At 43.5% G+C, this 27,652-nt stretch overlaps 1 protein-coding gene across 1 annotated transcript in view; it reads right to left on the bottom strand.

The window, feature by feature from the left end:
- The window catches only part of LOC143793677 (uncharacterized), a 159,971-nt gene that overhangs the window by 110,759 nt on the left and 21,560 nt on the right, over positions 1-27,652 (bottom strand). The window contains exons 3-7 of the mRNA XM_077280722.1: positions 14,539-14,691; positions 13,752-13,801; positions 12,284-12,383; positions 9,192-9,280; positions 8,635-8,749 (exon numbers count right to left, since the gene is read on the bottom strand). Coding sequence (XP_077136837.1) covers positions 8,635-8,749; positions 9,192-9,280; positions 12,284-12,383; positions 13,752-13,801; positions 14,539-14,691 — 507 coding nt within the window. The remainder of the gene's footprint in view (positions 1-8,634; positions 8,750-9,191; positions 9,281-12,283; positions 12,384-13,751; positions 13,802-14,538; positions 14,692-27,652) is intronic.

Raw genomic sequence — 27,652 nt, 5'->3', positions numbered from 1 at the left:
AAAGAAGCTTTCCAATGTATTTACGCATCTGTGACAAACACTGATGTCAAGAAGGACACACGGGTCTTACACTGATCACACACTGATCTACAACACTGATGGTTAAAAAGGACACACGGACCATACACTGATCACACACTGATCTACAACACTGATGGTTAAAAAGGACACACGGACCATACACTGATCACACACTGATCTACAACACTGATGGTTAAAAAGGACACACGGACCATACACTGATCACACACTGATCTACAACACTGATGACACTGATGGTCAAAAAGGACACACGGACCATACACTGATCACACACTGATCTACAACACTGATGACACTGATGGTTAAAAAGGACACACGGACCGTACACTGATCACACACTGATCTACAACACTGATGACACTGATGGTCAAAAAGGACACACGGACCGTACACTGATCACACACTGATCTACAACACTGATGACACTGATGGTCAAAAAGGACACACGGACCATACACTGATCACACACTGATCTACAACACTGATGACACTGATGGTCAAAAAGGACACACGGACCATACACTGATCACACACTGATCTACAACACTGATGGTTAAAAAGGACACACGGACCATACACTGATCACACACTGATCTACAACACTGATGACACTGATGGTTAAAAAGGACACACGGACCATACACTGATCACACACTGATCTACAACACTAATGACACTGATGGTCAAAAAGGACACACGGACCATACACTGATCTACAACACTGATGGTCAAAAAGGACACATGGGCCTTACACTGATCACACACTGATCTACAACACTGATGACACTGATGGTCAAAAAGGACACACGGACCGTACACTGATCACACACCGATATATACAACACTGATGACAAAAACAGACACACAGATGACGCTGATGGTAAAAAAAAGACACACGATGAGACACTGATGGTAATAAAACAAAGTCAGTATATGGCGGTCATGTATGAGTGCTGAGGTGGCAGCCCAAAGGATGAAAAAAGTGTCGAGTACCGCCGCAGCTCCAGCCGAACACCTCCAAGGGAGGAAGGAAGCAGGATCTGCTGATGGGAATCGGTCACAGCAGCACTGAAAGGAAACTCTGACACAGGATAGAGTTTAGCCACAACGCGTTTCGACGGACGTGCCGTCTTCATCAGGTGGGAGTTCTCACTCCGATTCCCATCACCAGATCCTACTGATGGTAATAAGGGACACACAAACGTACACTGATCACAAAATAACCTAAAACACTTATGACACACTGATGGTAAAAACGGACACATGGATGACACACTAATCCAAAACACTGATGGTCAAAAAAGACACACGGACAGTACACCGATCAAACACTGATCTAAAACACTGATGACACTGATGGTAAAAACAGACACACGAATGCGACACTGATGGCAATAAAGCATACACGGACCGTACACTGATCACATACTGATCTAAAACACTGATGGTAAAAACAGACACATGGACCGTAAACTGACCAGACACTGATCTAAAACACTGATGGTCAAAAAGGACACACGGACCGTACACTGGGCACATACTGATCCAAAACTCTGATGACACCAATACAATTTTTTTCACGTACATGGTTAAGCACGGACATGTGAATGAGGCCCAAGACAGCTTTTCTTCATGACCCCGATTATAATCTGTGAACACGCATTTCGTTGGCTTTGTACTGAGGGTTATAGCCTCATTCCCAAGCTTTTTTTTGCCCCAACATAAAACAATAGAAGCAAAAATGGCGATAAAAGATTCTGATGGTTCCAATACTTGTATAAAAATTAATTTCATTTAGACAATTGCTGTCACGGATATAGTGCTAGAAAACCATTGTTGGTGGCAGATGAGCAATTGGGTATAGATACCATGGATGCTGTTGAAAAGTGAAGAAATTGTATATCATGATGATAAATTTGTGGTTGGCATCCCTTTCAGGTTAACAAACAAATGTGTAGCTGTTTTTTTTATTTTATTTATTTATTTATTTATTTTTTTTGATACACATTAACTCCATTGTGCGCTTCTATAAAAGACAAAAGCCTCAATGAGTAGACACATTTGCATTATCTTGCAAGTCATTTGAGTTGCAGAATGGCCCAGGGAGGAAATCGAGGGATTCGTTAACCTCACCTCAGACTCCAATTAGCATTCCTAATTTAATTACGGAAATATAAATGGAAATTTTGTGTTTTCTTTTTGGCTGCACAGAAGAGATAATTCTATAAAAAGGAGTTTTTCAGATGTTTTTCTTTGTGTATAAAAAGCTTTAAACTAAAAAAGTATATATATATTTATCCTTCGGAAAACCCTTTTCTCTCTCATTAAGTTCCAATGCATTGATTTTGTGGACTACATTTTGCAGTAATTGACAAGTATCTGTTTTGTTTGCAGTTACATCGTCTTTATGATTACAACAAAGAACATTAAAACAAGACGCAATCTCGCTATGAAGCTACATGGAGACATCTAGTGTTAAACCAGAGAAAAGCAGAAGATTCGGAGGATTTGCAGGTTTCTGTTGCCTTTTACTTTTTAACAGAAGAAACTAATCTTCAGTTCACCAAGGCCAAATTCCCACATTGAGTATTTGGTGCATTTTTTTCTGCGTATTTTTGTGCAGAAAAAACACACCTTGCTGTAACTGCTGTGTATGTGCAAATTGAGAAACCAGCCTGAATTCTAGTATCATCTACTGGAAGCAGCAATCCTACAAGTCAATATGGACCCTTTAGGCTAAGGTCACACTGGGCGTTATTGCTGCGTTTTTTTATGCTAAACTTCAGGCTGCATTTGACAGTACCAGCTATGTCTATGAGATTTCAGAAATCTCATGCACACATTTTTTTTTTGTCATCAGTTTTTTTGTGCTTTGCTTGTTTTTTTTGGACATAGAGCATGTCATTTCTTTCAGCGTTTTTCACCCATTGAATTGAATGGAAAAAACGCATAAAAAAACCCAAACCAAAAATGGCGCATAAGACGCAGCAAAACCTGCTTTCCTGCAAAGCACTCAGGAAAAAATGCAGCAAAAACGCCTAGTGTGAACTTAGCCTTAAAGAGCCTCGCTATATGACTAGGGATAAAAGCCAAATCTCAATTTGCAGACATTGTGTTTCACGGTATTGCCCCTCGTCAGTGTAAAGCAAGAGATCTGATTTGGTAAATGAGACTGCAATCTAAGGGGTAAGGTTTCTCCTTGTGGAGAGAGACAACACTGACGAAGGGAAATACATCGAAACACCGTGACTGCAAATTGAGATTCTGATTTGGCTTTTATCCCAAGTCATATGGCAAGGCTCGTTAAAGGGTCAATATTGACTTGTAGGACTGCTACTTCCAATAGGTGGCACTATAGTTCAAATCCTCTTCCTCTGGGAAGAGACAATTTGCATATTTAATTTCCCAGAGGAGCAATGCATGGCATTTAAGTCTCCTCATACTGGCAAGCAAGACCTGGCTTGTCACACTGCACAAGCAGAAACCTTACCCCTTAGAGCAAAGTGTACAAGTGCTTCTCACTAAATCAGAAGATCATTAAAAAGTTAACTTATTTCAGTTCTTCAATACAAAAAATGAACCTCATATATTATATAGTCATTACAGACAGAGTGATCTATTTCAAGTGTTTATTTCTGTTAATGTTAATGATTATGGCTTACAGCCAATGAAAACCCAAAAGTCATTATCTCAGTAAATTAGAATACTTTATAACACCAGCTTGAAAAATTATTTTAAAATCTGAAATGTCGGCCTACTGGAATGTATGTTCAATAAATGCACTTAATACTTGTTCGGGGCTCCTTTTGCATCAGTGCGGCGTGGCATGGAGGCGATCAGCCTGTGGCACTGCTGAGGTGTTATGGAAGCCCAGGTTGCTTTGATAGCAGCCTTCAGCTCATCTGCACTTTGAGCCTGGCGTCTCTCATCTTCCTCTTGACAATACCCCATAGATTCTCTATGGAGGAGTTAAGGTCAGGCGAGTTTGCTGGCCAATCAAGCACAGTGATACTGTTGTTTGTAAACCAGGTATTGGTACTTTTGGCAGTGTGGACAGGTGCAAAGTCCTGCTGGAGAATGAAATTTCCATCTCCAAAAAGCTTCTCATCAGAGGGAAGATTGAAGTGCTCTAAAATTTCCTGGTAGACGGCTGCGCTGACTTTGGTCTTGATAACACACAGTGGGCCTACACCAGCAGATGACATGGCTCCCCAAACCATCACTGATTGTGGAAACTTCACACCAGACCTCAGGAAAATAATGCAATTCAACTAATTGGTGCAGAAATACTGCAGAAAATCTGCGGAGCCAGAAACGCACCAAACACTCTTTGTGGGGACAAATACTACAGGTCCTTCTCAAAAAATTAGCATATAGTGTTAAATTTCATTATTTACCATAATGTAATGATTACAATTAAACTTTCATATACTATAGATTCATTATCCACCAACTGAAATTTGTCAGGTCTTTTATTGTTTTAATACTGATGATTTTGGCATACAACTCCTGATAACCCAAAAAACCTGTCTCAATAAATTAGCATATTTCACCCGTCCAATCAAATAAAAGTGTTTTTTAATACCAAACAAAAAAACCATCAAATAATAATGTTCAGTTATGCACTCAATACTTGGTCGGGAATCCTTTGGCAGAAATGACTGCTTCAATGCGGCGTGGCATGGAGGCAATCAGCCTGTGACACTGCTGAGATGTTATGGAGGCCCAGGATGCTTCAATAGCGGCCTTAAGCTCATCCAGAGTGTTGGGTCTTGCGTCTCTCAACTTTCTCTTCACAATATCCCACAGATTCTCTATGGGGTTCAGGTCAGGAGAGTTGGCAGGCCAATTGAGCACAGTAATACCATGGTCAGTAAACCATTTACCAGTGGTTTTGGCACTGTGAGCAGGTGCCAGGTCGTGCTGAAAAATGAAATCTTCATCTCCATAAAGCATTTCAGCCGATGGAAGCATGAAGTGCTCCAAAATCTCCTGATAGCTAGCTGCATTGACCCTGCCCTTGATGAAACACAGTGGACCAACACCAGCAGCTGACATGGCACCCCACACCATCACTGACTGTGGGTACTTGACACTGGACTTCAGGCATTTTGGCATTTCCTTCTCCCCAGTCTTCCTCCAGACTCTGGCACCTTGATTTCCGAATGACATGCAAAATTTGCTTTCATCAGAAAAAAGTACTTGGGACCACTTAGCAACAGTCCAGTGCTGCTTCTCTGTAGCCCAGGTCAGGCGCTTCTGCCGCTGTTTATGGTTCAAAAGTGGCTTTACCTGGGGAATGCGGCACCTGTAGCCCATTTCCTGCACACGCCTGTGCACGGTGGCTCTGGATGTTTCCACACCAGACTCAGTCCACTGCTTCCTCAGGTTCCCCAAGGTCTGGAATCGGTCCTTCTCCACAATCTTCCTCAGGGTCCGGTCACCTCTTCTCGTTGTACAGCGTTTTCTGCCACATTGTTTCCTTCCAACAGACTTACCATTGAGGTGCCTTGATACAGCACTCTGGGAACAGCCTATTTGTTGAGAAATTTCTTTCTGGGTCTAAAGGTACCTTCACACGAAGCGACGCTGCAGCGATAGCGACAACGATGCCGATCGCTGCAGCGTCGCTGTTTGATCGCTGGAGAGCTGTCACACAGACCGCTCTCCAGCGACCAACGATGCCGAGGTCCCCGGGTAACCAGGGTAAACATCGGGTTGCTAAGCGCAGGGCCGCGCTTAGTAACCCGATGTTTATCCTGGTTACCAGCGTAAAAGTAAAAAAAACAAACAGCACATACTTACATGCGTCCCCCAGCGTCTGCTTCCTGACACTGACTGAGCTCCGGCCCTAACAGCACAGCGGTGACGTCACCGCTGTGCTTTCACTTTCACTTTTAGGGCCGGCGCTCAGTAAGTGTCAGGAAGCAGACGCTGGGGGACGCATGTAAGTATGTGCTGTTTGTTTTTTTTACTTTTACGCTGGTAACCAGGGTAAACATCGGGTTACTAAGCGCGGCCCTGCGCTTGGTAACCCGATGTTTACCCTGGTTACCAGTGTAAAACATCGCTGGTATCGTTGCTTTTGCTTTCAAACACAACGATACACAGCGATCGGACGACCAAATAAAGTTCTGGACTTTATTCAGCGACCAGCGACATCACAGCAGGATCCTGATCGCTGCTGCGTGTCAAACGAAACGATATCGCTAGCCAGGACGCTGCAACGTCACGGATCGCTAGCGATGTCGTTTCGTGTGAAGGTACCTTTACCCTCTTGCTTGAGGGTGTCAATGATGGCCTTCTTGACATCTGTCAGGTCGCTAGTCTTACCCATGATGGGGGTTTTGAGTAATGAACCAGGCAGGGAGTTTTTAAAAGCCTCAGGTATCTTTTGCATGTGTTTAGAGTTAATTAGTTGATTCAGAAGATTAGGGTAATAGGTCATTTAGAGAACCTTTTCTTGATATGCTAATTTATTGAGACAGGTTTTTTGGGTTATCAGGAGTTGTATGCCAAAATCATCAGTATTAAAACAATAAAAGACCTGACAAATTTCAGTTGGTGGATAATGAATCTATAGTATATGAAAGTTTAATTGTAATCATTACATTATGGTAAATAATGAAATTTAACACTATATGCTAATTTTTTGAGAAGGACCTGTATAACAGTAAAAGTATGGTAGATAGTTGTAAAGAAAGCTTCCCTTCATCACTGTGCCATTTACCACTTACAGCTTTGTATAGTATCGCTGAGTTTGTCACTTAGCACAATTAGTCATTATACCACATTATATGTTTTACTAGAAGATTTCTGACATCACATGTAAGCTTACACAAACTAAATGTCACGGCTCTGTTGTTGGGTGTCCCAGGACCAAGGGCTCCTTCCCTGTCCCTAACACTAGGGGCACCCTAGCTCACCCTGTTCCCCGGATTACTTCTGATGGTGAAGACGCTGGGGCCACGTACCTTGCCTTAGCTCCTGAATTCACCCTCAGTTTGTACCCTTCCCTCACTCAGGGAAGAGGGGAGTAGTTGTGTACCATAATACACCAACCAGACTAAGAAGGTAACACGAACCGGGATAAATGAAAATACCAATCATACAAATATACACACATAAACAACAGAGGTAAACACTGGGGAGTGGAGGATAGGGTTAAACCAAAGTAGAAGAAAGGGAATTATCACACACTGAAAACCTAGCAACAGTCACAGATAAATCCATCAAATGCGTTCTCCAATAACAAACACCAACAACCTCCAGTCATGCAGCATAAGCTACCTCTGACAATGAGTGCTACCCAAGACCCAGTTTATATAGGAGATGGGAGTGGCTAACAGTGGACAGCTGGGAGCCTAAATTCAGGAAAATTTCCAGGAGCTCTCAAATTGAGCAGAATAACTCCTGCACTGCAGAAAGAAACTTACAGTGTTTAATATGAACGTGAAGTGGGTCCTCCCTGTCGTGGTAAACCCATGACACTAAAGTTATATCTACTGACAGACTGAACACTATTGGTCAAAGCAGCATACTTTCTCATTATATCAGGAGCAAATCTAAAGAAGTGCTCTAAAGGCATATTAGAAATTTAAAAAATCTGTTTATAGAATATCACTGATTACTTGTGCACAAAATAACTGTTCAAACCAAGTCTTGCACAGGCGCTTGGTGCACCCTTTTTGTGGCTGAGCAGTTCAGTACACCTTCCCACCTACCTGTTTGTCCCTTACTGACTTCCTATTCTTTTGCATGTTTGTCACACTTAAATATTTCAGATCACCAAACAAATTTAAATATTAGACAAAGATAATTTGAACTCGGCTTCCCAAAGATGTGATAAACCACAGCTAATTTATGTTTTAAGGGGGGGTAGGGTAATCACTTTTTCACACAGGGCCCTGTAGGATTGGATGTCTTTTGCCCTTAATAATAAAGGCCTTCAATTAAAAACTGCATTTTGTGTTTACTTATGTTATCTTTATCTAATATTGAAATTTGTTTGGTGATCTGACACATTTTGAGTGTGACAAACATGCAAAAGAATAGGAAATCAGGAAGGGGGCAAACACTTTTTCACACAACTGTATCTCTACTCTCTTCTTCCTTGATTGACAGCTCTGGCTTTACATGAGCCAGAGGAGGGCGGTGACACCTAACAAGTAGGTGGGATAGTGCCCCAGGTCACTCAGCCATGGCAACAGTGTAACGAGCTGTGCTTGGTTTGAACAGTCATTTTGTGGTGACAGATTCTCTTTAATAAAACTAAGGGTCTATACTACTCTGCTGAGCACTATATCCCTTCAGATACTCTTACAAAGCTGAATATGGGGCATATACAGCCCAAATTCAGTTTTCCACAAAAAAGATAAAAGTGTGCTACTAACACTTCATCTAGAATTTGGAAGATGTCAAGCAGCAGACCTAACCCACCAATCAAAATTTTTGACATCCATCTAAGATACATCAAAAGTAAGTAGAAACTACGGATTTTTTAAATTACAGTATAATGTGACCAGCTCTACCATTACAGTCTGACCCAAAATGACCTGTTAGGAGGCCAAAAGTACCTGCAGATGTCCTCACCTGATGACTGTGCTGCAGTTTGCCCTGCATGGATTGGCATATCTCAATCATTCGTATTAGCTCTACCCTGGTGACTTGTACGTCAGGAGTGCGGTTTTCACTGGCAAGTAGAGACCTGATTTGCAAAGGTAATTAAAAGACTTTAGACGCTGAATTTGCTTGAAAAGACAAAAATGTATATTTTTAAAAAGATATAATAGATTTGACATAGATTGCACAGATGTGAAATGTATAGTGATAGCTACATTCAATCACTCATATCATGGCAAACGTTATGCGTAAGCAGATCTACAAGATCTGCAAGGAGTCTGTATGTTCTTCCAGTGTTTGTGTGGGTTTCCTCCAGGTTCTCCGGTTTCCTCCCACATTCCAAAGACATACTGATAGGGAATTTAGATTGTGAGCCCCATCGGGGACAGTGATGATAATGTGTGCAAACTGTAAAGCGCTGCGGAATATGTTAGCGCCATATAAAAATAAAGAGATTATTATTTTGTTATCTACATGGAGCATGGAGTCCAATGTACACAGTGGTGCACACGGTTGTCAGTACTTACTGCATCTTCTCAAGAACGGCTTGGAGCGCGTCGCCAAGTTCAAGAAGTACAGACGCTCTGGAGCTGAGCCCTTCGGTCAGCAACATCACCTGATGGTAGACAGGAGGCAACATTCACTCACACCAAAATTATTCTAATATAATATAAAAAGCTATAAACATTGGTCTGGATTTAATTTATATGAACTCAGAAATAGTGATGAGCGAGTGTACTCCTTGCTCGAGTTTTCTATTTGTTAGTATTCGGAGATTTAGTTTTTGCTGACTCAGCTGCTTGATTTACAGCTACTAGCCAGCCTGAGTGCATGTGGGCGTTGCCTGGTTGCTAGGGAATCCCCACATGTAATCAAGCTGTCTAGTGGTCGCAAATCATCTAGCTGAGGCAAGGAAAACGAAATCTCCAAACACTAACAAATACTCAGAGACCACCCGAGCGTGCTCTGGAAAACCCGAGCAACGAGTATACTCGCTCATCACTACTCAGAAATTATTTTTCTCTAAACCATCTTCAAGTATTAAATACATTTCAGTAAGAGTGTTCAATAATTTTTCCTGAGTCATTTCCCATTTTTACACGTAACTTAATTGATGGATATATGTGGTTTGATTCGTCAGCAGGATTTCACACCCCAAAGTATTTATATGTGTAAGTCACTTCTTCCATCACTGACAAATCGGCATTTGAATTGATATGCAGACGAGGCTGAAGTGCTACGTGTAGATCTGAAGCCTCTGTCACTCCAACTCTAGTTTTGTTACATACATTTGTATATATATTTGTATATAGATACATTTGTATCTCTGTAAAAGTCAGACTAATTAAAAAAACTGTCTAAGGGTATGTTTCCATGTTCAGGAAACGCTGCGTTTTTGACGCAGCGATGAGCAGCATGCATAAAAAACGCAGCGTCCAGATGTTACAGCATAGTGGAGGGGATTTCATGAAATCCCGTCTCCACTATGCAGTAAAAGACGCATGCGACACACCCGAGAAAACTCACATGTGGCGCGTCTTTTAAGAACGCAGCATGTCCTTGCATTGCAGAAAAAACGCAGGTGACCTGCCAGTGACCTCAGGTGCAGATTTGGTCAGGATTTTACCTGCATAAAATCCTGACCAAATCCTGAAGCAATCCTGAACGTGGACACATACCCTAAAAATCTATATTTGTAGTGGGCTACATAGTTCTTATCACTGTAACCCTTGTTTGTGCAACATTTCAGCTTATAACCATTACTAGATGGTGGCCCGATTCTAACGCATCGGGTATTCTAGAATATGTATGCGTAGTGTATAGCACAGCCCACGTAGTATATTGCACAGCCACGCAGTACATTGCGCAGCCCACGCAGTACATTTCGCAGCCCACGCAGTACATTGTGCAGCCCACGTAGTACATTGCGCAGCCCACGCAGTACATTGCGCAGCCCACGTAGTATATTGCACAGGCCACATTGCACATTGCGCAGCCCACGTTGTACATTGCGCAGCCCACGTTGTACATTGCGCAGCCCACGTTGTACATTGCGCAGCCCACGTTGTACATTGCGCAGCCCACGTAGTATATTGCGCAGCCCACGTAGTACATTGCGCAGCCCACGTAGTATACTGCGCAGCCCACGTAGTATACTGCGCAGCCCACGTAGTATACTGCGCAGCCCACGTAGTATACTGCGCAGCCCACGTTGTACATTGCGCAGCCCACGTTGTACATTGCGCAGCCCACGTTGTACATTGCGCAGCCCACGTTGTACATTGCGCAGCCCACGTAGTATACTGCGCAGCCCACGTAGTAAATTGCGCAGCCCACGTTGTATATTGCGCAGCCCACGTTGTATATTGCGCAGCCCACGTTGTATATTGCGCAGCCCACGTTGTATATTGCGCAGCCCACGTTGTATATTGCGCAGCCCACGTTGTATATTGCGCAGCCCACGTTGTATATTGCGCAGCCCACGTTGTATATTGCGCAGCCCACGTTGTATATTGCGCAGCCCATGTAGTATATTGCCGAGCCACGTAGTATATTGCCCAGCCACATAGTATATAGCACAGCCCATGTATTATATTGCCCAGCCCACGTAGTATATAGCACAGCCCATGTAGTATATAGCACAGCCCATGTAGTATATTGCCCAGCCCACGTAGTATATAGCACAGCCCATGTAGTATATTGCCCAGCCACGTAGAATATAGCACAGCCCATGTAGTATATTGCCCAGCCCACGTAGTATATAGCAATGCGGGCATCATATCCCTGTTAAAAAAAAAAATAATAAAATAAAAAATAGTTATATACTCACCTTCCGTTGGCCCCTGGATGCAAGCGAAGCGGTTACCGACGCTGCTCGTGCGCTCCGGTCTGAAGAGTGCATTGCGGTGTCGCAAGATGATGACGTAGCGGTCTCGTGAGACAGCTACGTCATCATCTTGCGAGATCGCAGCATGGACCGGTTACCTGAGCGTCGCGAGCAGGAAAGGCCTGTTGTCGATCCGGGGGCCGACGGACGGTGAGTATATAACGATTCTTTATTTTTTTTTAATTATTTTTAACATTAGATCGTTTTACTATTCATGCTGCATAGGCAGCATGAATAGTAAAAAGTTGGTCACACAGGGTTAATAGCTGCGGTAACGGAGTGCATTACACCGCGGCATAACGCGGTCCATACCGCTGCGATTAACCCTGTGTGAGGGCAGACTGGAGGGGAGTACGGAGCGGGCACTGACTGCGGGGAGGAAGGAGGGGCCATTTTTCCGCCGGACTGTGCCCGTCGCTGATTGGTCGTGGCTGTTTTGCCACGACCAATCAGCGACTTGGATTCCATGACAGACAGAGGCCGCGACCAATGAATATCCGTGACAGAAAGACAGACAGAAGGACAGACAGAAAGACGGAAGTACCCCTTAGACAATTATATAGTAGATATTCTTGCTTATTAATCACACTATATACCTTGCCCTACATTTTGGCATAATCTAGCATATAAAGCATTTGAAAAGTGCCAAACTATGAAAAGCTTTCCATTGGCAAAGTCGAAGTAGCGGTCCATAAGGAAACAGTAGATGTCCTACAGGCGGATATATATTACCTGTCTTTCCAGCTGTAAAACCTGGGACTTTAAGAGTTTGACGCGCCGTTCATCTAAGCATTGGTTCTTGTCCTCATCAATTAGCTGCCTGTACTGAAATCTATGGAGAAGATTGAAAAACTCCATTCAGTTTCATTCAGTAGTGCAACTCTGGGGTCCGGGGCTCGAATCCCACCAAGGACAACATCTGCAAGGAGTTGTATGTTCTCCCTGGGTTTGCGTGGGTTTCCTCCTCGTAGCCCTGTTTCCTCTCACACGTCAAAGACACACAGATAGAGAATTCATATTGTGAGCCCCAATGGGGACAGTGATGATGATGTATGTAAAGTGCTGCCAAATATGATGCTGCCTAAATATTTGTGATCACAATATTGTTATTAGAATGTCCTGCTTTTGTGTCTCTTTTTTTATCTAACTTGTTCTAATCTAAGAATAGAAATGTATTTGAATGATTAATAAAATGTATTCATTTATCAGGGACATTGCTTCATCGCTAAGATTGCAGACATTCAGAGGACACAAGTTCCCTTTAAAGTGAATCTGTCAACTGGTTTTTGCAATGTAATCTGACAGCAGCATAATGTAGGGTCAGAGACCCTTATTCCAGCTAATTGCAGCAGTTGCAATTAAATCACAGTTTTCTCTTCTGAAGATTGAACAGAGGCTGCAATGTTGAGTCCTGTGTAACCTGGCCACACCAGTTTTCTGTGTACATTGTCTATAGACAAGGAGCTGCTGGTCAGTAGTGGGGTGGAGTTGGACCAGCAGGCACGTGCAAGCTAGTCATATAGTGATAATCTCCTCCTGATAAAACACTAATTTGATTGAAACAGAAACACGCAACCTACTAAGTGACAAAGGTTTGGAATCAGCGTCTCTGCCTCTAAACTGTGCTGTTGTCAGATCACATAGCAAAAACCTGCTGACAGATTCACTTTAAAACATATAGAAATAAAACTATGACATTTTTGCTCAAAGTTAGTCATTGGATCATTTGAGGAGGATTGGGCTGATGTTGATGTCCACATTAGGCCGGGATCACACATACGCGTGATACGGCTGAGTCTCGCAGGTGAAATCCCTCCTCTGGCACCGGCGCTCCGGAGTGGAGCGTGCAGCCGCACAGCAACACATGGAGCTGCACGCTCCGTTCCGAAGTGCCGGCGCCAGAGGAGGGATTTCACCTGCGAGACTCGGCCGTATCTCGCGTATGTGTGATCCCGGCCTTAGTCTTCTCCTGTTAAACATCCCTGAGAAATAAATAGCCTTGTAAGAAGTTATATATGGCCATTAAAACATTAACTTTAGGCTTCTTTTAAGTAGTTGTGTTGTGACTATGTGCAAATTCCGTAGGGTTACACAGAGTGTAAGCTTTTGCGGGTCCCTTTTTGTACCTATATATGTAACTCTGCATTGTGCCTTTATTTTATTAGACTCTGTAAAATAACATTGATTGAAAGACACAAACCTCAGATCTTCTACTTCTTGTTTAAGTTGTTCATTTTCTTCCTGAAGTTTCTAAAGAAAGAGATTATAAGAAAAAGTAAATCTTATAGATGCAGAAACATCACGACCTAAATCAATCTATAAAAAGTGAAGTTCAGACCTTTATTTAATATAAAAAAAGGGTAAAAAATAAAACAAAATAAACCAAACATAAGTATCTTGATGACAAGATTTATGACACCTATAAATGGTGGAATGTCATTGGTCCCGACTGTCCTCTAATTGAAGTGTTTTCAAAGGAAGGAGAAACCAGGCATGGAGACTCATTGCTATGTAGATGAGCCACAGTCATGTACCCGTAACCCTAAATGACATGTCAGAGACACTACAGAATATAAGAAATGCATCACCTACACAAGAAATCATTACTGGATGTCACACACACTGATCGTATAACGCAAAGGGGTTGAGTTAGTACGTAAAGGTCCTATGAGTGGCCGGGTGGCGTGACGCGACACTCGTGGTCCCAATGCAAACTCTACAACAAAGTCCCAAACTGACATGGGTATTTAATAGTTTCAGTTGTCTTCAATGGGTCCCCCTACACTAGAGTTTGGGTGCTACTGCATTCCCTGCACCCACTGTAGTTACGCCCCTGAAGCCTCGTTATGATCTCGGACTTTGAAGAAGATATTCTTTATAGCAATGAATATTTTTGCAATGAATTTCCCCTTTGCTCTGAATATTTCAAGATTTACTTTTAGCTTATTTTCTTTGGGAAATAGACAGGAACACATTAGGAAACTGACCGCCAATTTGTGCTCATTTCCTGAAGACCTCCTACTTGAGGCATGTGACTGGAACTCATTCTGGCCATCTCCTTTTAATAGCATCTTTCCATGATTCCCGGGGCCAGTGGAAAGATGTGCGCCTGCCGTGGACCGGCGGACGGGCTTCCCAGCCTAGTCAGAAAAGAAACACACAGATGCATGACTGCAAAAATAAGACAAACATTATACAAGAACCAGTGGAAGCATAAACCACTATGGAAAATCCAGGGTGCAGCACCAGCGTATAGAGATGTACTGAAAGACGGCGTGGAATCATTATAACCTCACTATGCTGTACAGTAAAAAGCCAGAATAGTGTGAGAAAGGACAGTGACCACGCAGCTACTTCTACATTTGGAAATGGATATGTGACCTAGGAATGAGAGGGCTCGTCTCTCCTGTTTGATGAAGCATCCTAATCATCTTACATTGTATTACATGAATGAAAACCTAGCTTTTAATAGACACTGTAAGCTCACATCCGTCTGAAGTGTTGTGGATTTGGAAACTGGATAAGATTTTACAACTCCACATGTGCTGACATTTGATCATTCAGAATTGTAAATCAGAAATCAAACGAAAGGTCTCAATTGGGAAAATCCTAATAGGCCAGAAAAGTGCAATCCAGCTCCAATCAATAAAATCACAACTTTATTAAAGAAAGGAGTTAAAATACATAAAGTCAGCAGAAAAAGTAATAGTAAGAAACAGTACCACAAGAAATATCAAGGCACACTGGTGTCAGTATTAAATAGTATCTCTAAGGGCATACGCCAAACAGATCAGATACAGTTAAGTCCATATATATTTGGACAGAGCCAACATTTTTCTAATTTTGGTTATAGACATTACCACAGTGAATTTTAAACAAAACAATTCAAGTTCAGACTTTCAGCTTTCTTTTGAGGGTATCCACATTAAAATTGGATGAAGGGTTTAGGAGTTTCAGCTCCTTAACATGTTGTAGTATATAAATAAAGTTCAAGTGCATAAATCCTCTAAATTCCAATGATAGTAGTCATTGTGAACTATACTGTTAAATAACAATAGCAAATGTTGGAACAGGGGATAGAGATAATAATGAAAGACCTTACTTAACAGGTTTGCTGACCCATATGTGCTGAACCCCAATGTGCGTTTCACCCTGCTTCCTCAGGGGATGTGTCTGGAGCAGAGATACTATTTAACACTGACACCACTGTGCTGAGATATTTCATTAGGTACTGTTGCTTACTATTACTTTTTCTGCTGACTTTATGTATGTTAACTAATTTCTTCAATAAAATTGTGATTTTATTAATTGGAGCTGGATTGCACTTTTCTGGCCTCTTTGCGATTTTCCCAGTCCTACGGTCTGATTTCTCACTGATTGAGTGCATCCATATTATTGTTCATGGATCTACATAAGGAGTAACATTTATACTACGATTTTTAAATCCGCAGCAAATCATTTCTGTTGTGGATAGAAAACAGATTTGTTGTACACATTACGCACAGACTTTAAAGTGGAAGGCTACATTCATACTTCCATTTAGACAATCAGATTGTCTGTTCCATTTTTAGGAATTGAATAATCTAATTGATGCCCAAAATGGATCTATTACATCACTGATGAAACACCATGGTTACTTACCGGTAGCCTGTTTTTCCAGAACCCATGACAGCACACCTGAGAGAGGGGATCCGCCCAGTGAGGGCAGGAACCCTACTGAAAATAAAAGGGCGGTACCTCTCCCTCGCTTCAGTTGGTTTACAGAGCATGAGAAGCCCCCCTGGTTAGTACACATGGCAAAACCATCACCACATTATATCAACTAAAAACACCCAAACTATAGTGCACACCAAAGGAGTGATAAAGGGGGGGGGGGATATATGGGTGCTGTCATGGGTTTTGGAAAAATGGCTACTGGTAAGTAACCTTGGTGTTTTCCCTTCACTCATGACAGCACACCTAAGAGACTTTTGTAGAATGAAACACCTTAGGGAGGGACCACCGCTTGCAGCACCCTTCTACCAAAGGTTAGGTAAGCAGAGGAGGATAGATCTAGCTGGTAGTGTTTGAAGAAGGTTGAGGGTGAGGACCAGGTAGCGGCCTTACAAATCTGATCAATTGATACCTCAGCCTTCTCTGCCCAGGAGGTAGCCACGGCTCTGGTGGAGTTAGCCTTGATGCCTTCAGGAACCGGAGCGCCACTCGCAGAGTAGGATAAACTAATGGCCTCCCTTATCCATCTGGCAATGGTACTTTAAGCTACCCCATACCCTTTTTGTTATCCGGGAAGGCTACAAATAGGGACTAATCTTTCCTCCACTGACTAGTTATGGACATGTATTGTAGCATGGACCTCCTCACATCTAACGTTTGGAACTTTTGCTCCCCTGGGTTCCTAGGATTATAGCAAAATGATGGTAAGGTGATCTCCTTACTCCTATGGAACTTAAAGACTACCTTGGGGAGATAGGCCGGATCTGGTCTTAGAACTACTCGGTCTTCAAAAATATGAGTATATGAAGGGCATATAGACAGGGCCTGTAAGTCGCCCACTCTACGGGCTGATGTTAAGGCTACCAGCAATACTGTTTTAAGTGTGAGTAACTTAGGTGATAACGTCTGTAAAGGCTCAAAGGGGTTTCTGGTTAAAGCCTCCAAGACCAGATTCAGGTCCCAGGGAGGGATCTTCGGAACAATGACCGGCCTATACCTACTACAAGACTTCATGAACCGGGACACCCACTTATTGGAAGCTAGGTTGCAGTTATATAGGGCCCCCAGGGCTGAAACTTGACCCTTGAGGGTGCTAGTTGCTAACCCGAGTTGCAACCCTGCCTGTAGAAATTCTAGGATAGGTCCCACCGGCACTACATCCTCTAACGGTTCCCCCAGAAAGTCTAGGAACGTCTTCCATGTTCTACCATATATTCTGGATGTGATAGGTTTTCTACTCTTCTACAGGGTGGAGACTAACCCAGGTGAGAATCATTAGCAACTCAGTAGTGCCCTCTCAAATTTCAGGCTGCCAGATGGAAGCCCTTCACGTGAGAGTGGCTCACTGGTCCCTGGGTAAGCCGGTCCGGAACTTCTGGCAAGATCCATGGATCTGTAACTGACATCTGCCTTAGAAGGGAGAACCATAGCCTCTTCGGCCACAATGGAGCTTTGAGAATTACCCTCGCTTGATCCTCTCTGATCTTCCGGACTACTGTCGGAATCATTGCCATCGGGGGGGAACACGTAGGCCAGGGAGAACTTCCATGGTATTTGTAGGGCATCTACAGCAAATGGATGTTCCCTTGGATTTAGGGAGCAGAACTTCCTGACTTTTTTGTTGTGTGAGGTGGCAAACAGGTCTATCTCTGGTTTGCCCCAAGCTTGCACTATTTGTTGGAAAACCTGAGGATTTAAGGACAACTCCCCGTCTCAAGTCTCTGAGACTTAAGAAGTCTGCTTGTATACTTTTGACGCCCCTTATATGTAGAGCCGTGAGAGATAACAGGTGTTGTTCCTCTAACTGGAATAGTAGATCTGACACCTCCACCTCGTCCCCCCTGGTGGTTGACATAAGCCACCACTGCTCGATTGTCTGACATGACTCGAGTATGGCGGCCCCGAAGCAAGGGGAGAAAATGTCTCAAGGCCTTTTCCACTGCCCACAGTTTCACATTTGAACAGTGACTCCTGTCTAGCGAGGACCAGGTCCCTTGTACTGAGTGGAATCTCAGGTGTGCTCCCCAACCTGTACCACTTGCATCAGTTGTGATAATGTCCTCGACTGGTTTTTGCCGCAGGACCCCCAATGTCAGATGCTCCTTCACAGTCCACCAGATTAGGGAATCTCTTACGGTCAAGGAAAGATATAGTTTTCCTTCTAAATGTCCTTTCAATAATTTCTGTGCTGACAGAACTTCCCACTGCAGCTGTCTTAGGTGAAACTCTGCCCACCCTACAGCTAGTATGCATGATGCTAACGAGCCTAGTAGGGACATTGCGTTCCTTAGTGTCATTGCTGGCTGTTGCATTCCTGTACAAACCGGGCTCCTTATCTTGATTATCTTGCTCGGAGTCCAGTATTAACCCTAGGAAGGATTGCACTTTTTCTGGCGCTAATCTCGACTTGGGGGTGTGATGGTGTGATATGCTACATGGGTATCATTTTTGTGTATATTTCTATTTTACTTATTTTCATGGTGTTCTCTTGTAGGATGAGTTGTATTTGCCATCTGATATTCTCCCCACAGTTCTGTATTGTTATCTCTCCACAGGGTCAGTGAATAATGCTGTTTGCTAATATGCTAATGACATGTTGACCTAGCTTGTTGAAACAATGAGCGCCTGGGAACCACCCCATCCTGACCTGAGGAGAGGGACTTGTAAATATCACGGAGGTGAGACACAGATCAGTCTGGCGTGGAACCATGATGTGAAGAGGATATCAGAGAGAAAGAAGAGTATATGGACTATGTTATCCTCTCTGCTGGATTGTTGGACTTTTATCCTGTTACTGAACTGCATTTGTGTTCTGGACTGTTGTATCCTCAGTGTGGTGGATTATATGGACCTTTCGTGTTTTGCCTAAATAAAAAATCTGGAATTGTTCACTATTCTCTTGCTCTGTTGATTGTGTGATATCGGAGAAGGAACCTGTGACGGGGTATTTATTATCCATCCCAACTCTATTAGAGTTGACATCGCTTCTCTTACTTGGTGTGTGCAGTGGGTCTCTGACCTCCCTACCTCAAGGAAGTCGTCCAGGTATGGGACAAATCACTGGGACGGATGAATTATATTTTTAAATGGTCTTTGATTATGTTTAATACCCATAAACTGGGGGAGATGTTTACCCAGGCAGGGAGGAAGAGAGAGAGCCTTCCCCCTACCTCCGATCTGATGTCATTGGGGAGATTTTTTTTATGATGCAGAGGGCTCTTTGAAAATGTAGCCCAACCCTCTTTTTTCTTTAAAGTCCCAAATTCTCCTACCTCCTGGGGGTCAACCTCTATTAAATCTTCTCCTCCGAAAGGAAGGCTTTTTGGACTCTACAGGAAAACGGCGAAAGCCTTTCTTTCTATCCCCTGCTTGTTCCAAAATTTCTTCCAATTTTTTACCAAAAAGGAATTGACCATCACACGGGATGGAGCACAGTCTATGTTTAGATGGTAAATCCCCCAGACACCCTTTGAACCACATTGCTCGTCTTGCCGCATTGGACAAGCCCGCTGCTCTGGCTGTTAATCTTGCAGAATCCGCTGAGGAATCGGCTAAGAAAGCTGCTGCTCCATGCACTAAGGTCATATTTGCTAGGATATCGTCTCTTGGCACTTTATCCCTCAGCTGATCTATCTGCTGTAGCCAGATCATGATAGCACAGGCAGAAAATGTTCCAGCTATTGCTGGTTTTAATCCCTCTGCAGTCGCTTCCCAGACGTGTTTTTAAAAGCCGTCTGCCTTTTTATCAAGCGGGTCCTTTAGTACGCCTGAGTCCTCTAATGGTAGGGATGATCTTTTTAAGGATCTAGCCACAGCACCATCAATTTTAGGGATTTTTTTTCCCAAGCTTCAGAGTCATTCTCCTCAATTGGGTACCTTCTTTTTGATGAAGAAGGTAAAGTACCAGGCCTCTCAGGCCTTTTCCATTCTTTATCAATCAATGCCTTTATTTTCGCAATGACAGGGAACGTGCGTTTCCTTTTTTCCTGCAACCCACCGAACATAACATTCTCTAATGACCTAGGTGCTTTTTCTTCCTTAAGGCCCATTGTAGACCTGACTGCTTTGTCTTTCTACATCCTCAGTTGGGAAACATGGTCGGTCCCCTATATCACTGTCCGAGGAGGATTCTGAGGACTGGAGAGAGGAGGCGGCGGCAGAGGAAGACAGGGATCTTTCCCGACCTTCTTGCTCTAGAGAGGCCTCTGAATCAGTAGGCACCTTGAGGCTTCTTTTTCCAGCTTTTTTGATGGCTGCTTTTAAGGAGCCCTTTACTTCTGCTGTTATTATAGCCCTAAGGCTAGTGGCGAAATCAGGGGTCTCTTCCTGTGTGGTCTTATTAATACAGTCAGCACAGAGATTTTTCTGCCACTGAACTGCCAGCGGTCTTTTGCAAAGGACACATTCTCTGTTCTTTGTTTTACCGCTAGACTTCCACGACCCCTAGTGATCAAGCAGAAAAAATGGACCCTGTTACCATAAGGTAACATTCACGAAGATCACTCACCACCGCTGTCAGTCAAGGGTACCGGTTTCGGAGGCTGATCAGATTAATGTACAACGTCCCTTCTGGACGTCGAGGAGTCTTGCCGGACAGGACGACTGCCACTCTTACCACTTGAGTGGCTACTCTTCCTGGTATGCTGGTGGCTCGGCAAGGCATCTGGTGAGAGCTCCTGATGCTGTAACGGCGGTGGCTGCTGCTGCTCTTGCCCTACTTCCATGATGAAATTCTGGGCATGAGTGAGTCTTCTGTGGTCATCCCTCTTTATGAGGGATCCACTGCACTCCGCGCCTCCTCCGGTGCCCATCGATAGTCCCTACCCCCTTCTGACACGCCGCTTTGCTAGTTTAGCCGGTCGGCATTTTTTCTTCATGGGCGCCACCATTTAGGATCTGGTGCCCGCCCCGACGTCACGCAGACCCCCCATTCCCAGCGTGCCTTGCGTGTGACATCAGACGCGCGCGACGCGGAAGCGGCCGCCCCTCCTGGAGCTCCTGGATGCCGGCAGATGGGGGAGGGTGGCGCAGCAGCCACAGAAGAGCCCTGGACTCCTGACTGTGCTGCATACACGCCCACTCGGACGGCGCCTCCATCACCCAAAGACCGGCGCACAGGCCCTGGCTGTTCCTCCACGCTGGGACGGGAGAGGGTAAGTAGACTGTGACCGCCGTCTTCAGCATGTCCCTGTCAGGACAGGAAACCCAAGCGAGGGAGAGGTACCACCCTTTTATTTTCAGTAGTATTCCTGTCCTAACTGGGCGGATCCCCTCTCTCAGGTGTGCTGTCATGGGGGAACGGAAAAATGAAAGTAGATCAAACTCAGATTAATATGGGATTGAAGAAAATGTGCTTCATCCATGACTTTTTTTTCCGTTCTAAATGAAGAAACATAACGGAAGCCAGACAAAGCACATAATCATCGATGGGGTCCCTCTTCTTCCATCTGCATCAGTTCTGCAAGGGATCCAAATGGACATTGAAGCCATTATTCCCCTCAAAAAATAGGACAGAAAAACAAAATGTTTTAACACAGTCTTACACACATCAGCCAATCACTGAGCTTAGCGGCCGATGACATCTACTTCATCACAGCTGCTGAGATCTTTGACTGACTGCAGTACTGTTGACATGACATCAGCGCTGCAGACAAACAATAGATACTATGGTCAACAGTGCAGAGACAGTGCTGGACCCAGGTAAGGTAAGTAAAGCACATTTTGGGGGTTGTTTTTGCTTGTTTTTTTTTACATTGAACTGTGCTTGGGAACAATAGTTTGCTGAAACCCCATGAATATTATGGCAACCGGTCATCAGAGATTTGGGTTTTCTATTCAGATCCCACCTCTAATTAGTCAAACCTAAAAGAGGCAGCAAGCAATCACCACTTCATTGGCATGGATGTCATGTGATACCAGTGTTTTTATACACTAGCTGGGTGGTTTCAAGTAGGGCAGCACGGTGGCTCAGTGGTTAGCACTGGCCTTGCAGCGCTGGGGTCCTGGGTTCAAGTCTCATTAAGAACAACATCTGTATGTTCTCCCCATATTTGTGTGGGTTTCCACCAGGTTCTCCGGTTTCCTCCCCCATTCCAAAGACATACTGTTGGGGAATTCAGATTGTGAGCCCCATCGGGGACAGCAATGAAAATGTATGTAAAGCGCTGCAGAATATGATGGTGCTATATAAACAATGCATAATAAATACATAATAAGTGCCGAACCAGCAGTGATTGTACAGATGGCACAACTTCTATAATTCTCATACAGTATAGGGTTAGGTACTCCATGATAACACAAGCCCCACTATTGACGGTAAATAAAAACAAGGACACAAGATATACGTTTTGGAATAAATATTTTCTTGGCCGTGACGTTTATTTTTTGAGTAACATGAATAATAATTTAAATAAATTATAACCAAATAAATCTTTATAAAAATTTTCCCATACTTGAATACCAACTGACCATGAACTGTCCAAATCCACCCGAATCCGGGCGATTTTCCCACAAAATTAAAGGGAACCTGTCACCACATTTTTGGAAGATGGGATAAAAATAGCGTTAAATAGGGGCAGAGGTGGGCGTTACATTAGTGTGTTTGTTATGCGTTTATTACCCACCTAAGTTGCCGAAATACCTTTGCAAAGTCTCCGTTTTCGCCTGTCAATCAGGCTGGTCTGGTCAAAAGGGCGTTGTCTTCCCCCAGATTTTGCGTAGTTTTCCGTTGGTGGCGTAGTGGTGTGTGCATGCCCAAGGTCCCGAATCCTCTGCCAGGGGATTTAAAAGAGCGCGCTGTTCGTTTTCATTGGTGATCGGTGGGCGCGGCCATCTTCCTTTGGCCGCGCGTGCGCAGAAGCGGCGCTCTGCTGGCCGCGGCTTCAGGAAAATGGCCGCCGCGATATCCATCTGCGCACGCGCGGCATCCCGCGGCCATTTTCCTGAAGCCGCGGCCAGCAGAGCGCCGCTTCTGCGCACGCGCGGCCAAAGGAAGATGGCCGCGCCCACCGATCACCAATGAAAACGAACAGCGCGCTCTTTTAAATCCCCTGGCAGAGGATTCAGGACTTTGGGCATGCGCACACCACTACGCCACCAACGGAAAACTACGCAAAATCTGGGGGAAGACAAGACGCCCTTTTGACCAGACCAGCCTGATTGACAGGCGAAAACGGAGACTTTGCAAAGGTATTTCGGCAACTTAGGTGGGTAATAAACGCATAACAAACACACTAATGTAACGCCCACCTCTGCCCCTATTTAACGCTATTTTTATCCCATCTTCCAAAAACGTGGTGACAGGTTCCCTTTAAACGACACGGCAAGAGGATTAACAGTCGAAAAAGCGGGAGGGCGGGTGGGATCTTCAAATCTTCTTGTGGTCGACTGATGACAGGACCCAGGAAACAGCTGGTTATATAAACAAATTTCTTCCCTCACAAAACTTGTTAGCCAATCAGGATGCCGCAAAATTGCGGGAAGAACACAGAAAATGAACCTGTAAAAACTGGTTAGAACCTGCTCGTGCCTCGCACAGCTGACTGAGAGAAAACATATTAACCCTTTATTGTTTACCACCTTAAAACACCATTACCTTTATAAAACTGGGGTTGTATCAAACCATCAAATATAAAAATTGGGGGCTGTGTTCTCATGCGACCCCCCTAAGATAAACTCAGGGGAGGGCGTTCATTATGTCTGTTTTCCAGTAATTTCCTACGCAAAATAGAGGAAATGTTGTAGACTGATCTAGTTTCAGGCCAACTGTCTATTATTAATCCTTCATTAGCAGTTCACCTGAGCTGCATGGGGGCATATAATCAGAAAGTAATTCATATCTCATTCATAGTCTACACTTCAAATAAAATGTAAAACAAATCACAGATTAGTAAGCAGAAAATCCATGTCGCAACTTGTGCATTGTGCTCAAAACAAGATTCCCTAATGTGCAAGTCAGACAGAAAACTGACAGATGCCACTATATAGCCATACATAACTAAAAAAAAGTGAAAAAATGTCAGACAGATGTAAACACATAATAGCCACCAAACCATTACATATGTAGACACTTAAATATAGGAAGCCCCACCAATAAGCAAGATAGTAAACATCAGAATCCTCAGATGAACTGTGATTCCTGTTATGATGTAATGTCTATTGTCTGTACAAGTCCCCTATATAATTTGTAAAGCGCTGCGGAATATGTTGGCGCTATATAAATAAAAATTATTATTATTATCATTATTATTAGATGAAGCCCCAGCTAGATGCATGTCGGGTGTGTTTCTTTGGGTGGAAGTATGTATACAATTTCTTTAATCATGGCAACTTAAAGCTGTTTTTTTGAAATATATTTTTGCTTTTCTTATGGCATATGAGGTATTCATCTTTTCTACATTGGCTGGATTTATAACACTGATGTGTATCATCTTGCTCATCGGTGGTGTATTTCTATATATACCCGTGTCTACATATTGTAGCAAAGCCAGGTAGGACTGGGTTAAATCCTAGAACCACAGGTCTTGATTAGATGCACCTGACTAGCTTTGACTAAGAACCAGGGCCTGTGGTCACAAGGGGACAGTCTGCTGAATGAAGCACAGTTGAGGGTGGTGAAGCTGGTGAGTGACCTGCTAAAATGTGAGCTATAGCTGGGAGAGACATGCCATGCCAGAGCCTCTCTCTGAATGGAGACTGAATGGGTCAGCTAGAAAAGCTGAGTAGTCTGTGTGTTTGAGCTGAAGAGAACTGTGTAGAGGCTGCAGCCTGTTCAGTATGAACTGTACCCAGAGTTGAACATTTCTGTTTGGCGCTGGAAGCTGCTGGAGCTCGGGCTGAAAGGGATACAAAGATGGGAAGGATAGTGCCTCTTCTGTGTATGAAGTTTGCTTCTAGAGAAAGGAATGTAATCTGTTCGGGTGAGCCCGCACTGACATATGTGCCCTGCTAAATTAACTTTTTTTTTGCCTTTATACCTTTGTGCCTAGAAGAGACTGTTTATGGTTTTGAATCCCTTGGTGTTTTATGAATGTAATAAAAGGCATGTTTGGACCAAAAGACATTGTCTGTTTGCTTTTTTTGGTGTTATAATATTGTTAATGCTTTGGGACACTTTACGTTACCAGCATTTTCCTTACAGGATTGGTATATAGTCATACAGAGCCATACACCAGCCATTGACTCCAACTCAAGAAGAAACAAAAAATTTGGGTAACCACACAGTGTCACAGTGTTTGTTATTACGTATTGCGTTGGGGTACTCTGTATAAGAATTGCTGGAAGACAAGAGGAAGAAAAGGTACACCAGTCCGACAAGAGGCCAAACAGACAGGCCAAGTGGCTAGAGCACTATGGAGCTTGTAGCTTTGTCACATCCACACCAAATGTAAGGTTTCAACACAAGGTGCACAGCGCCTAAATGGACTAACAGATTTGAAGGGGTTTTCCGTGCTTAGATTTTTTAGTCCCAGTTTGTTCTGTCTAAAAATCACTGGGTTCAACTCTCTTGTGCCACCTACCTTGTCATGACCACTGAGTTCAGTGATTGGCAGCAGCGATCACTCTATCATCATGATGTCATTGCCGTTGCCCTGTCAACAAAAAGCGGCAACAAAGCAATGGCAGTAAAGGGATAGAAAGCCCTCGGTCAGACAAGTTTGTTTTTGTACACAAGTTTTCCATTTTATAAAAAAGGATGCCATACTAACACCAGCCACTTGTTTTTAAAAGATCCATAGCAATGATTACATAAGAAACAGAATTCGGCCTTTTATTATTTTTTTATTGAGAACATTAATCAAACTGATGCCGAAGCACAAGCATGACATATGGACATGACAAAATACTGCCATACATTCAGTATGAAACGCTCACTTTAACTCATCCTTAGATTTCCTATCTGTACACAGACTAAGCCAGTGCACTAAAAAATAAATAAGTCTGGAGAACCCCTGAAAAATGGATTGGGTAAAGGGTAACAAAAATAATTACACAAACAGCAATTTTGATCGTATGCACAGAAGACAAACAGCAGAACTTTGAAAACATCGATAGGGATTAAACCCATATTAGTAATGAATACAGATGATGGTTCCCCTGTTTGGGGGGTTCAGAGGTTTTAGTAGCTTACGCTATGTCCAAGCAGCAGCTGTTTTCATCCACTGACACTCATGTCCATTGTCCTGTTATAATAGGAGAAGTTGAATAGAAGTGATCGCAGTAGGAAAGCTCGCAGGCACCACACGTTCAGTGCCAAGCGCCACACTCTAATTAGTGAGCAGTTCCGGTCTGACAAGAAGGCCTTAACCTTCTGGAGGGCATAATGAGCCAGGCAATGTTTGAAGCTTAAAACTAAGCTGCAGAGAACAAGAAGGGAGCTGAGAACTACTTTAAAATGTGCTAAACCAACAGATACAGGTGACCGAACACTGAACTGTACACTTGGCAAAGGCCAGTGAAGCTCTGGGGGTAGAGAGGGGTCGCTGGGGCTTTGTTGGTCCTTTTGTTTACGAAACAAGTGACACAATCGGAGCGATCACAGCTCCTCGCTGATAGTTATGTGCAGCAAATTAGAAGCAAAACTAACTTAGCGTTAATAAAAATGAAGAGAGACAAATGAAAAGGACTGAAAAGTGTAAATTGCTGCCGAGCTTTGTTTAAATATTTAACAGGCCAGGAGGAACACGAGTATACATATATCCAAGCCTGAGTGCAACACAATTATTGGCTTGTTATTTTAAGCAAGATGTTTCACATTAGTCCAAGTTCAGATTGATTTTTTGTTGCTGACCACAGAGGAAAAAAGTCCTCCTGGATTGTCAGTGTCTTAGGCTACTTTCACACATCAGTTTTTTGCCTTCAGGCATAATCTGTCTATTTTTGAAAAAAACGGATCCGATGCAAATTGTGAAAAACTGATGCGCCGAATCCATTTTGGTTTATCAGGCATACAATCCTGACTTCCTGTTCCAGGGAAAAGAGAGAGAGAGGTAGAGAGAAAGAAAGAGATAGAGAGAGGTAGAGGGAGAGAGAGAGACTGACTACAGAATTGAAATGCAGGAACGGGGCATGCTCAGTGCGGAAAAAAAGGAATCGGTAGCTGGATCCATTCAATACACCACACGTTTCATCCGTTTATCACTGGAACCGTCGCTGGGCGTTTTTTCTCCGTACACAAAAAACATTCATATGGACGTTTTCTCCGTCCGCTGGAAAAGAAATTTTGGACAGATCCGTCAAAAAACGGATGAAACGTGAGGCCATCAGGCACGATCCGGCGCTTATACAGCTCTATGAGAAAAAAAACGATCCTACGGGGAAAAAAAAAAAAGGATCCGTTTTTTTCAAAACTCGCCGGCAAAAACCTGATGTGTGAAAGTAGCCTTATCT

Source organism: Ranitomeya variabilis, chromosome 1, assembly GCF_051348905.1.
Source record: "Ranitomeya variabilis isolate aRanVar5 chromosome 1, aRanVar5.hap1, whole genome shotgun sequence".
Taxonomy (NCBI): domain Eukaryota; kingdom Metazoa; phylum Chordata; class Amphibia; order Anura; family Dendrobatidae; genus Ranitomeya; species Ranitomeya variabilis.
This window is presented reverse-complemented; position numbering and strand designations above follow the sequence as displayed.